At 43.0% G+C, this 13,420-nt stretch overlaps 1 protein-coding gene across 1 annotated transcript in view; it reads left to right on the top strand.

The window, feature by feature from the left end:
- Positions 1–13,420, top strand: part of LOC119947677 (sodium/hydrogen exchanger 9B2-like) — a 55,046-nt gene that overhangs the window by 15,233 nt on the left and 26,393 nt on the right. Inside the window, 4 exon segments of the mRNA XM_038769280.1 lie at positions 301–471; positions 1,929–2,071; positions 3,711–3,838; positions 11,362–11,537. Of these exon segments, the coding sequence (XP_038625208.1) occupies positions 301–471; positions 1,929–2,071; positions 3,711–3,838; positions 11,362–11,537 (618 nt within the window).

The following is a 13,420-nucleotide window of genomic DNA, read 5'->3' as shown; positions in this document are numbered from 1 at the left end:
TTACAGATGAGGTAACTGAGGCCCAGAGAAGTTAAGTGACTTGCCCAAAGTCACACAGCTGACAGTTGGCAGTGCCGGGATTTGAACCCATGACCTCTGACTCCGAAGCCCGGGCTCTTTCCACTGAGCCACGCTTGTACTGTGCACGCTGTACTAAGTGCTTGGGAGAGATAATACAAAAGAGTTGGGGCCTTCAAGGAGCCTACAGTCTGGTTGGGTGGTCCCCATGTGAGTTTTTGATATGTACATTGTGTAGACTATCATATGTTTATGGGCATTTCTATTTTTGACTTACTTCAGGCACTATGATCCTTCTGATATGGGCTATAGCCTGGTCCATCACAGGCGAGGAAGCTCTTCCCGGGGGAAACGTATTTGGACTGTTACTCCTTCTGTATTTTGCTATTCTTGGGGGTAAAATTTTGGAATTCATTAAATTACCATCAGTGCCTCCATTACCACCTCTCCTTGGTAAGTGTGATGTTAATATTATTGAATTACAAAGATTTCTGAAGTGGAATAACGCTAGTAGGAAATACAGAACACAAATTTGGAAGGAAACCTCCCAAAGAGTAATTTAATATCCTTCACTTGTAAGTAGTTCATTTAACTTTTCTTCTGAAATAGTTTTTTTTTTCTCGTTCTGCCTTCTTGTTTATATAGTGCTTTTCATTTCGGGATATTTTATTAAGATTATGGAAGAGTATACAAAACCTGGATAACAATCGGATCTTCCTTGCAGAAGCAGGATGACAGATTTGAGCCTGAGACTAGAGTTTGAAGTTTTCAGTCACTAGGTTACCATTGGGCTGCGATCTCATATGGGGTAACAGGGTTCTTTGGAAAGAGCTGTTATTGTATTTTCACAGATGCATCAAACTACACTACGTGTATGTAAATCGTCTCTAGCCAAGACTTCTCCCCTTGGAGAAATTCAAACCGATGGTAGCCCTGTGCTTAGAGAAAAACCTGGAGTCTTCGGCAAGACACATTGAAGTTCTTCGCCAACAAGCTCCTATCAGATGACCAGAAGGCCATCCCCTCAAGTACAGAGCCTTGGTCAATTATTCAATCAATCAGTGGTATATACTGAATGCTTACCGTGTGCAGAGCACTTGGGAGAGTACAATACAACAGAGTTGGTAGACACATTCCGTGCCCATAAACAAGCTTATAATCTGGAGCGCCATGGCTAACTCAATGCTCCTCGTGTTAAACCCTGAAAAAAGAAATCTATCCAGTAGAAAGCAGTTACCTAAACTGTCGGGTTTCAAGGCTAGTAAATAGAACTGAAAAATTCAGAAAAACTAACAAAATTGGGTGTGGTAATCTTGGACAGAAAATTTCCAAACTTCATTCTACTGTATTAATGGTATTCATTAAGCACCTGTTGTTTGCCACTTGTCTGTTATATGACCTTAGGCAAGTCACCTAACTTCTCTGGGCCTCAGTTCCCTCATCTGTAAAATGGGGATTAAAACTGAGCCCTATGTGGGGCAGGGACTGTGTCCAACTAATTGCTCCGTATCTACCCCAGCACTTAGAACAGCACCTGGCATGTAGTAAGCGCTTAATAAATACCATCATTATTATTATTATTGTATAAACTGGGAGCTTCCTGTGGGACAGGGATTGTGTCTGACCTAATTATCTTGAATATACTCCTGCCGTTAGTACAGTGCTTGTAGTGCCACAGTTATTATTATTATTATTATTATTATTGTTATTGTCATTATTATTATTATCAATTGGCAATCCCAATGTGCTAAGAAATGAAAGGAATGTAAATGAAAGGCCCAGTTCCCAATCAAATGGAGTTTATCCTCTTTCCAAGTACCTAATATTTTGAAAGTAATTTTTATTCATTCTTCTACCTTCTCTTCCAAAAACCAACTCAGTCAAGGCATGCTTGTTTTCTTTCTTTTAAGGGATGCTGCTTGCTGGTTTTCTCATTCGAAATATTCCGTTCGTCAGCCGACAGGTCCGAGTCAGTCACACGTGGTCTTCATATTTGAGAAATATCGCCCTTACTATTATCTTGGTACAAGCTGGGTTAGGGCTTGACCCAAAGGTAGATATTAACAGTTATACAGGCCCTAAGCCTCTTAGAGTAATAGAAAAGTTGAAGAAGAATTTTGATTATAATTATAATTGTATCATTTAAAGCCTGAGAATTTCTACCCAACTCACTATCAGCAATGGCATGAAAAGACCAAACCTTATATTTCCCCCTCCGCATTGACAATGAATTTGGCCGTGTACCCCTTAAGCACTTTGATACCCATCCCAGCCCCAGAATTGGTAAATAAATAGTCTCTTAATTCCCCCATCCCTAATGTCGTGTAATGTCTGGCTACCCGTGTAGACTGAGTTCACTGTGAACAGTGAACACCATCTACCAACTCCATTGCATTGTACTTTCCCAAGTACATAGTACAGTGCTCCGCACAAAATAAGCACTCAGTAAATACCACTGATTGATTGATAGATTGAGGATGAATTGCCACTCTTACGAGAAGCTTCGTAGCCTAGCAGAAAGAGCCTGGGCCTGGGAATCAGAGGACCTGAGTTGTAACTTCATCTCTGCCATTTGCTGCTGCGTGATCTTGGGCAAGTCACTTAATTTCTTGGCACTTAATAATGATAATAACGGTGTTTCCTCAGCTGTAAAACAGGGATTCTGTACCTGTTCTCCATTTTACTTAGTTTGTCAGCCCCATGTGGGAAAGAGACCATGTCCAATCCGCTTACATTATATCAATCCCAGTGCTTAGTACAGTGCGTTGCACATAGAAAGTGTTCAACAAATACTGTTATTATTGTTTTTATCTTTACAGTCTGGAATATCTCTGTCATCTGATAGCTTGAGGTAGCATTAGAATTAGAGGTTTCTTTTACTCATCCTTAGCAATTTACAAATGCTTCCATTTTAATGATCTTTTTATTTTTAAAAAGATACCTATCTTGCAGATATTCTGCCATTGCACTATATCATCTGAACAATAATCATTTCAGAAGTCTGTCTAGAACTTATGAAGATACTTATATTAAAAGGAAGAAAAGAAGGGTTGTGACCATCAGTCTTTAAAGTTGATCAAAATGTATGAATGTCTATATAAATACTGCATCGCTTTAATGGAAGGCCTTTTCCAGGATGGCCTTGTTTAAAAATATAAAACTGATCTGTTTGAATCACATTATGTAATTAGTTGTGTGGTTTATATCTTCCATGGAACCTGTCTTTTCCTCCTTTATTGTGTTGAAGTTAGACTTTGTAATTATTGTATTTTTGAAAAGTGGCTGATGAGAAAGATTGTCTATCAGCAGGTGAGCATTCTGTTCATTATGCTAATGGTGCCTAGGAATTTGATTCACAGTCCCTGAACAAAGACCCTTTTGTGCCTCAAAAATAACAAGAATTAAACCTTGTTTTTAAAAGGTAATTTTCAGTTTCCTCACTAAATATGATAATATCCACCAAAAAGGATGTGTGACCTAAAGGTATATATACCATGTGAGAATCAGGCCAGTGAAGCTTAGTTCTATCCTGTCCCTCTTCATCCTCAGTCAAGCTACTTTGTTTTATTTTAAAACAAAACAAAACAAAAACCCCACAGCAACAAAAAAAAAAAACCTGGATCAGATTGATGCTTTTCTCTGCAGTTCACCAAACAGCTATTTCAATGCACTTGTTTTCTTTTTCCTTTCAGGCCTTGAAGAAACTGAAGGCCATTTGCTTTAGGTTGTCTTTGGGCCCGTGCCTTACAGAAGCATGTTCAGCTGCTGTGATTTCCCACTTCCTTATGCATTTTCCATGGCAGTGGGGATTTGTGATGGGGTGAGAATGTCTTCTTCTTTCTTTGACCATGCTATATTCTGGAATTCTTCATTAAAGCAGAAGGAAATAGCCCTACAAATGATCTGAAATGCTATTAGTCAAAATATTAATGAGTTATTGCTTAACAGTGATTGTGTTCAAGCAACTGTTTTCTCCCAGTTTGGAAGACAAGTGGATTCAAAAATCACCACTCACTCAACCAAGCTGTTGCCCTCAAGCAGTAGGGTATAGTAGAAAGACCACAGACTTTGGAGTCACAGAATTTGGGTTCTAATTCTGGTTCTGCCACTTGTCTGCTGTGTGACCTTGGGCAAGTCACTTAACTTGTCTGTACCTTAGTTACCTCATCTGTAAAATGGGGATTAAGACTGTGACCCCCATGTCGGACATGGACTGTGTCCAACCTGATTAGCTTGTATCTACCCCAGAGCTTAGTACAGTGCTGGCACATAGTAAGCACTTAATAAATATCATTTAAAAAAAGAAAACACAGCTAGGCTGATCTCAAGAATGCCATTGTGGAGAGGCCCTATCCAAGGGAAAAAGTGGCAGGGGGGTATCAGCTCACAATAACAATAATAATAATAATTGCATTTGTTAAGCGATTACTACGTGTCAAGCACTGTTCTAATCATTGGGGTCGATACAAGCTAAACAGGTTGTACACAGTCTCTGTCCTGTATATGGGGCTCACTGTCTGAATCCCCATTTTACAGATGAGGTAACTGAGGCAAAGAGAACTGACTGGCCCAAGGTAACACAGCAGGCAAGTGGTGGAGTCAGAATTAGAACCCAGATCCTTAGAATTAGACCCGTGCTCTATCCACTAGGCCGTGCTACTTCCACAGTTCAAAATATGAAATTCAGAAGATGATTGGGAGACCCCAATGCTGCTTCTTCCTCCCAGTTATAGTGGTGCATCTGGGGAAGCCCTGATTCCATCCACAGAATTTAAACAGGCTTCTTGGAAGGGAGGGAGAGGAACAAATACTCTCTTATATTCCTCCTGGTAATAGTAGGACTGCAAGGCAGTCAGAGTTCCTATGCAGTAGCTGTGGCCACTTCAGGGAAATCCCCCACTTAATCAGTCAATCAATCAGTGGTAATTTATTGACTTTTTCTGTTTGCAATCAATCTTCTCTCCCTGACCGCTATCTTCAACCCTTCACTTTCCAACAGCTTCTCCCCTCATTGCTTTCAAACATGCTCATAATAATAATGATGATAATAATGGTGGCATTTATTAAGCGCTTACTATGTGCAAAGCACTGTTCTAGGTGCTGGGGAGGTTACAAGGTGATCAGGTTGTCCCACAGGGGGCTCACAGTCTTAATCCCCATTTTACAGATGAGGTAACTGAGGCACAGAGAAGTTAAGTGGCTTGCCCAAAGTCACACAGCTGACAGTTGGCAGAGCTGGGATTTGAACCCATGACCTCTGACTTCAAAGCCCGTGCTCTTTCTACTGAGCCATGCTGCTTCTCATGTATCCCCTGTCCTAAAAAAAAAATCCCCCCTCAACCCTATGACTGCCCCCAGTTATCATCCCATGGAGATCAGCATGGAGATATCATGGAAAAGCAGAGTGGCTCAGTGGAAAGAGCACGGGCTTTGGAGTCAGAGGTCATGGGTTCAAATACCGGCTCCACCAATTAGTCAACTGTGTGACTTTGGGCAAGTCACTTCACTTTTCTGTGTCTCAGTTACCTCATCTGTAAAATGGGGCTTAAGACTGTGAGCCCCCCATGGGACAACCTGATCTCCTTGTAACCTCCCCAGTGCTTAGAACAGGGCTTTGCACATTGTAAGCACTTAATAAATGCCATCATTATTATTATTATCCCAAGTATGCTTACTGTGTACAGAGCACTGAACTAAGCACTTGAAAGAGTATGTTTACTGAATGCAGAACAATCAATCAATCAATCACTGTACTAAACACTTGGGAAAGCACAATACAACAGATATGTTCCCGGCCCATAATGAGCTTCTAGCCTAGAGGGAGAGACAGACATCAATATAAATAAGTGATTTATAATATATAATTTAAAGATATGTACATAAGTGTTGTGGGGCTGGGAATGGGGCAAATATCAATCGTCCAAAGGGTGCAGACAACTGCATAGATGATGCGGAGGGAAGAGCAAGTCGGGGAAAAGAGAGCTTAATAGCGAAAGGCCTCTTGGAGGAGATGTGACCTTAATAATGCTTGGAAGGTGGAGCGAGTATATAGAGAGGGAGGACGTGGGAAAGGGGTCAGAGGTGAGATAGCTAAGATCGGGGCATAGTGAGGAATAGGCACTAGAGGAGCAGGGTGTGCTTGCTGGGCTGTAGTTGGAAATTAGTGAGGTGAGATAAAATGGGATTGATTTGGAGGTGTTGGACATATATTGGATGTTCTTCTGCAAAGCACTGTACTAGATGCTCGGGGGAGGGCAATTCAGTAGAGTTGGTAGACACCATCCCTGCTCTCAAGGAACTAACAGTCTAGCAGGGAAGACAGACTTTAATGTAAATTACTCTAGGGGAAGTATCAGAGAATGAGTATCAATCAGTGGTATTTATTGAGCTCTTACTGAGTGCAGAGCATTCCTTCATTCATTCAATCATATTGATTGAGCGCTTACTATGTGCAGAGCAGTGTACTTGGAAAGTACAGGTTGCCAACATATAGAGACGGTCCCTACCCAACAGTGGGCTCACAGTCTAGAAGGTGGAGATATACAACAAAACAAAACACGTGGACAGGTGTCAAGTCATCAGAACAAATAGAATTAAAGCTAGATTCATTCATTCATTCAATCGTATTTATTGAGCACTTACTGTGTGCAGAGCACTGTACTAAGCTCTTGGGAAGAACAAGTTGGCAACATATAGAGATGGTCCCTACCCAACAACGGGCTCACGGTCTAGAAGAGGGAGACAGACAACAAAACAAAACATGTGGACAGGTGTCAAGTTATCAGAACAAATAGAATTAAAGCTAGATTCATTCATTCATTCAGTTGTATCTGCAAAATGGGGATTCAAAATACCTGTTCTCCCTCCTACTTGGACTGTGAGCTCCTTGTGGGGCCTGATTATCTGCACCAGAACTTAGTACAGTGCCTGGCAAATAGTAAGCACTTAACAAATGACTCAACTATTATTATTACATTATTAGGTGGGAGCTATCTAAGTAGATTGGGGAATCATCTTCTTAAAGGGGGTGATTGAAGTCACGGATGCTGGTTAGCTCCCCTCAGTGAGGAGAAGGGGACCCAGAGCTGAGCTTTGAAGGGACTTCCACAACTAGGGATGTTATGTTGCCAACTTGTACTTCCCAAGCGCTTAGTACAGTGCTCTGCACACAGTAAGCACTCAATAAATACGATTGAATGAATGAAGAATGAACTAGGGGATGAAAGACAGAGGAAGAGCCAGTTAAGAGATTGGAGTGGAGTGGCCAAAGAGATTTAAGAAGAAAACAAGGAGAGAAGAGTGTTGGTAAAACCAAGGTTACCTGGCATTTCCAGGAGAAAGGAGTGAACCACAGTGACAAAGAAGCCGAGAGGTCAAAGAGGATTAGGATCAATCAGTCAATGGAATTTATTGAGCACTTGGTGTGTGTCCAGTGCAGTGGACTATGTGCTTGGAAGAATTACAGTCTAAGAGAGTCAGTAGACACATTCTCTGCCCAGAAAGGGTTACAGACATTAATATAAATCAATAAATTAAGGATATGCACATAAGTGCCAGAGGCTGTGAGGCTAAGGGTGAATGGAAAGTGCCCAAGTGCATGATGATGTAGAAAGGAAAGGGAGTCAGGGAAAAAAGGGCTTGATTGGAGACAGCCAGGTGGGGAGGAGATGTGGCTTTGAATGTGGGGAGAGTGGTGGCCTGGAGAATGTAGAAGGGGAGGCAATTTCAGGCCAGAGGGAGGATGTGGGAAAAGGGTTGGCCGTAAGACAGATGAGATTGGAATATAGTGGAAGGTGGTATTGGAGGAGGGCGTATAGTCGGAGATCAGTGAAGTAAGGTAAGAGAGGGCAAGCTGATTGAGTGCTTTAAAGCCAACAGGAAGGAGTTTCGGTTCGATGAGGAGGTGGTTAGGCAACCACTGGAGGTTCTCGAAGAGTGTGTTTAGAACAATGATCCAGGCAGCAGAATGAAGTATGCAGTAGGGAGAAGCAAGACGCGGGGAGGTCAGCAAGGAGGCAGATGCAATAATAATAATAATATTGGCATTTGTTAAGCACTTAGTATGTGCAAAGCACTGTTCTAAGCACTGGGGTGGTTACAGAGTGATCAGGTTGTCCCATGGGGGGGCTCACAATCTCAATCCCCATTTTCCAGATGAGGTAACTGAGGCCCAAAGAAGTGAAGTGACTTACCCAAAGTCACCCAGCTGACAATTGGCAGAGCCGGGATTTGAACCCATGACCTCTGACTCCAAAGCCCGCGCTCTTTCCATTGAGCCATGCTGCTTCTCCTAGTCAGAGTGGGATAGGATAAGTGCTTGAATCAGGGTAGTAAGAGTTTGGATGGAGAGGAAAGGGCAGATTTGAGTAATGTCGTGAAGGTGGAACTGGCAGATTTTGGTGAATACGTGATTGAATTTGACTGAATACGTGGGTGAAATGAGACATGCTTTGTTTTGATGTACGTTTTGTTTTGTTTTGTTGTCTGTCTTCCCCCTTCTAGACTGTGAGCCTGTAGTTGGGTAGGGACTGTCTCTATATGTTGCCATGTTGTACTTCCCAAGCGCTTAGTACAGTGCTCTGCACACAGTAAGCACTCAATAAATACGATTGAATGAATGAATGATCATGCCAAGGTTACAGACTTTAGAGACAAGGAGGATGGTGGTATTATCTACAGTAAAATGACATCTCTCCACTTCCATCCACACTTCATGCTGCTGCCCGGATTATCTTTGTCCAGAAATGCTCTGGGCATATTACTCCCCTCCTCAAAAATCTCCAGTGGCTACCAATCAATCTGCACATCAGGCAGAAACTCCTCACCCTGGGCTTCAAGGCTCTCCATCACCTCGTCCCCTCCTACCTCACCTCCCTTCTCTCCTTCTACAGCCCAGCCCGTACCCTCTGCTCCTCCACCGCTAATCTCCTCACCGTACCTCGTTCTTGCCTGTCCCGCCATCGACCCCAGGCCCACGTCATCCCCCGGGCCTGGAATGCCCTCCCTCTACCCAACCGCCAAGCTAGCTCTCTTCCTCCCTTCAAGGCCCTACTGAGAGCTCACCTCCTCCAGGAGGCCTTCCCAGACTGAGCCCCTTCCTTCCTTTCCCCCTCGACCCCTCTCCATCCCCCCATCTTACCTCCTTCCCTTCCCCACAGCACCTGTATATATGTATATTTTTGTACACATTTATTACTCTATTTATTTATTTATTTATTTTACTTGTACATATCTATCCCATTTATTTTATTTTGTTAGTATGTTTGGTTTTGTTCTCTGTCTCCCCCTTTTAGACTGTGAGCCCACTGTTGGGTAGGGATTGTCTCTATATGTTGCCAATCTGTACTTCCCAAGCGCTTAGTACAGTGCTCTGCACATAGTAAGCGCTCAATAAATACGATTGATGATTATGATGATGATCTCTCTTCTACCGGCTTTTCCCTGGGCCGTATGTTCTGTCAGAATGCTCATTTAATCTGCTATCCCAGCGCGGACTGCTTGTGCAGGCATCAACAACTGTCCCGGCGCTCACCCCAAGGAGGACCGGATGTGCCAGCCCAGGGAAGAGGGGGAAGGCAGGGCTATCACTAGTGTTCCCACCTCTCCCTCTCCCTGGCCCAGGCTTTCCCCCACCTCAGCTCCTCCCACTCCCATTCCTGTCTCCGCCACCTATCACCTGATGGCTTCCTGAAGCCAGTTAATAATAATAATAATAATAATAATAATAATAATAATAATAATGATAATGGCATTTGTTAAGCACTTAATATGTGCAAAGCACTGTTCTAAGCACCGGGGGGGTTACAAGGTGATCAGGTTGTCCCACGGGCGGCTCACAGTCTTAATCCCCATTTTCCAGATAAGGTAACTGAGGCACAGAGAAGTTAAGTGACTCGCACAGCTGGCTAAGTGGTGCAGCCAGGGTTTGAACTCATGACCTCTGACTCCAAACCCCGTGCTCTTTCCACTGAGCCACGCTGCTTCTCTGAGTTTAATGAGTGTTTTGGCAGAATAAAATGCACATAATATGTTCTCTGGTCTAGGCTGTAAGCTTGTTGTGGGCAGGGAACCTGTCCGTTCATTGTTATATTGTAATAATAATAATAATGTGGTATTTGTTAAGTGTTAAATATGTGTGATGCACTGTTCTAAGCACTGGGGGGGATACAAGGTGATCATGTTGTCCCACCTGGGGCTCCCAGTCTTAATCCCCATTTTACAGATGAGGTAACTGAGGCAAAGAGAAGTTAAATGACTTGCCCAAGGTCACACAGCTGACAAGTGGCTGAACTGGGATTCGAACCCATGACCTCTGGCTCCCAAACCCGGGCTCTCTCCACTGCGCCACACTGCTTCATACTCTCCCAAGTGCTTAGTACAGTGCTGTGCACACAGCAAGCGCTCAATGCATATGATTGAGTGAATGAATGAAGGTCGGGGGAGGGCAGGGTTTGGGTGGGAAGATGAGGCCATGGTAAATTTGAGGTGTCATCAGTATATCTGAGCAGAGATATCTTGAAAGCGAGAGGAAATGTGAGCCTTGCAGAGACGGAGAGAGATCAGAGTAGAGTAGAATTCATTAGATTCAACAATGAGGAGGTAGTGTCTTTCGAAAGATGCGACCACTACTTTCAGGGAAATTACCAGAGAATTAGCATGGTTTACTGGAGAAAGCGCACGTCTGGGAGTCAGGAGGACCTGGGTTCTAATTCTGGCTCCGCCACTTGTCTTCCCTGTGACTTTGGCCAAATCACTTAACTTTCTGTTGCCTCAGTTACTTCATCTGTAAAATGGAGCCTAAGACTGTGAGCCACCTGTAGGATATGGACTGTGTCCAACTTGATTAGCGTGTACCTATTCCAGTGTTTAGTATAATGCCTGACATCTAGTAAGTACTTACAAATACAATAATACATAAGGGGAATATGATTAATAAATCATATTAAGTAGCATGGCATAGTGGATGGAGCAAGGGCCTGGGAGTAAGAAGGTCATGGGTTCTAATCCTGGCTCTGCCACATGCCTGCTGTGTGACTTTGGGCAAGTCACTTCACTTCTCTGTGCCTCAGTTGCCTCATCTGTAAAATGGGGTTTCAGACTGTGAGCTCCACCTGGGACAGGGACTGTGTTCAACCCTTTTTGTTTGTATCCACACCCCAGCACTTAGTACAGCACAGTGCCTGGAACAATTAACAAGCACCATAATAATTATTATTATTATTGCCTGTGTTAATGGTCCAAAAGTGTCATACTTTCAAATTTGAGGTCAGGAGGACGACTTGGGAAACGTAAACCATATTTGGTGATGTCATTTTCAGTGGATTTCAAATTCTGTCTGTTCAGTTTTGTTCTAGATGCTGTTTCTCCAGCTGTTGTGGTTCCTTCAATGCTGTTTCTGCAAGACCAAGGCTATGGGATTGATAAAGGCATCCCGACCTTGCTGATTGCCGCTAGCAGTTTTGATGACATTCTGGCCATCACTGGCTTCAACACATGCTTAGGCATGGCCTTTTCTACAGGTACTTAGTTTAGTAATGATGGTATTTGTTAAGCGCTTACTATGTGCAAAGCACTGTTCTAAGCGCTAGTAATCTCCACACCTCTCAGGGTAGCCCATGGCTCCCAGAATCCCACCTCCCTGCCCTCCCCTCCCCCCCAAAAAGGATTAAAGGTGAAATCCATCGGTCAGGGCCAGACTGTTTGGGGAAAATGTAGACTTTCTATCATCCCAAGATTGGAAGGATCAGAAGGAATTCATTCAATCATATTTAATGAGTGCTTACTGTGTGCAGAGCACTGTGCTAAGCACTTGAGCACTGAACTAAGAAACTGAATCCCTATTCCTGCAGCAAGGAAGGATTGCATGTCATCATGGCCATTAGCAGCACTGATTGGGTGCTTTCTGGGGGCAAAGCACTGTACTGGACACTGAGGAGCAGAGGCAGAAAACCTGCTCTTTGAGGAGTTTCCCTAAGGAAAAAGCCTTCAGATAATTCCTCTCAAGCTTGTTATTCCTCTTCGTGTCATTCCACTTGACCTCATAATTCAATTACTACTGCTCTAAAATAATAATAATAATAATTATGGTATTTGTTAAGCACTCACTATGTGCCAAGCATTGTACATACAAGCTAATCGGGCTGATAGAACCACATTGGGCTCATAGTCTAAGTAGGAGGGAGAACAAGGACAACAACAATCCCCATTGGACTGTGATTCACACGTGGGACAGAGAATATGTCTGATCCTGCGGTATTGTATTCGTCCTAATAATAATAATAATAATAATAATAATAATAATAATAATAATGGCATTTATTAAGCACTTAACTATGTGCCAAACACTGTTCTAAGCCCTGGGGGGATACAAGGTAATCAGGTTGTCCCACAGGGAGCTCACAGTCATAATCATCATTTTATAGATGAGGTAACTGAGGCCCAAAGAAGTTAAGTGACTTGCCCAAAGTCACACAGCTAAGTGGTGGAGCTAGGATTCAAACGCATGACCTCCGACTCCAAAGCCCGCACTCTTTCCACTGAGCCACACTGCTTCTCTGTCCTAGCATTTAGCATAATGTTTTGGTAGATTGTAATTGAGATACTGCTATTATTAACATTTTTATTGTATAATCATATAGTGTTATTATAGGAAGTAGCATGACCCAGTAGCCTGGTCCTGGGAAACAGTGGACCTGGATTCTAATGCCAAAGCCATCACTTGCATGCTGTGTGACCTTGGCCAAGTCATTTAACTTCCCTGTGTTTCAGTTTCCTCAGCTGTAAAATGAGGATTCAGTACCTGTTCTCCCTCCTACATAGACCGTGAGTCCCATGTGGAACAGGGGACTATGTCCGAACTGATCTACTTGTATCCCTTCAGCTGTTTAGAACAGTACTTGACTTGACACATAGTGAGCGCTTAACAAATAATAATAATACTAATGATGGCATTTATTAAGTATTTACTATGTGCAAAGCACTGTTCTAAGCGCTGGGGAGGTTACAGGGTGATCAGATTGTCCCACGTGGGGCTCACAGTCTTAATCCCCATTTTACAGATGAGGGAACTGAGGCACAGAGAAGTTAAATGGCTTGCCCAAAGTCTCACAGCTGACAATTGGCAGAGCCAGGATTTGAACCCATGACCTCTGACTCCAGAGCCCATGCTCTTTCCACTGAGCTACACTGCTTCTCTTATAATAATATAATACCAAATAATACCTTTATTATTATGAGCGTGGTGATTAATAAGGAGGGGACAGGAGATAGGGGACTGAAGGAGAGAAGGCAGATGGGTGAATAAGTCTGAAAAATATGTTTACATGGTTCTTCAAAATTGTAAAGAGAAATGGACATTTGTGAGTTTTGTGTGAATGTAGCCCATGGGTGGATGCGAACCGGA

The sequence above is a fragment of the Tachyglossus aculeatus genome, chromosome X5, assembly GCF_015852505.1.
Source record: "Tachyglossus aculeatus isolate mTacAcu1 chromosome X5, mTacAcu1.pri, whole genome shotgun sequence".
Classification (NCBI taxonomy): domain Eukaryota; kingdom Metazoa; phylum Chordata; class Mammalia; order Monotremata; family Tachyglossidae; genus Tachyglossus; species Tachyglossus aculeatus.
Note: the sequence above shows the minus strand (reverse complement) of the source record. Positions and strands in the feature narration are given on the sequence as shown.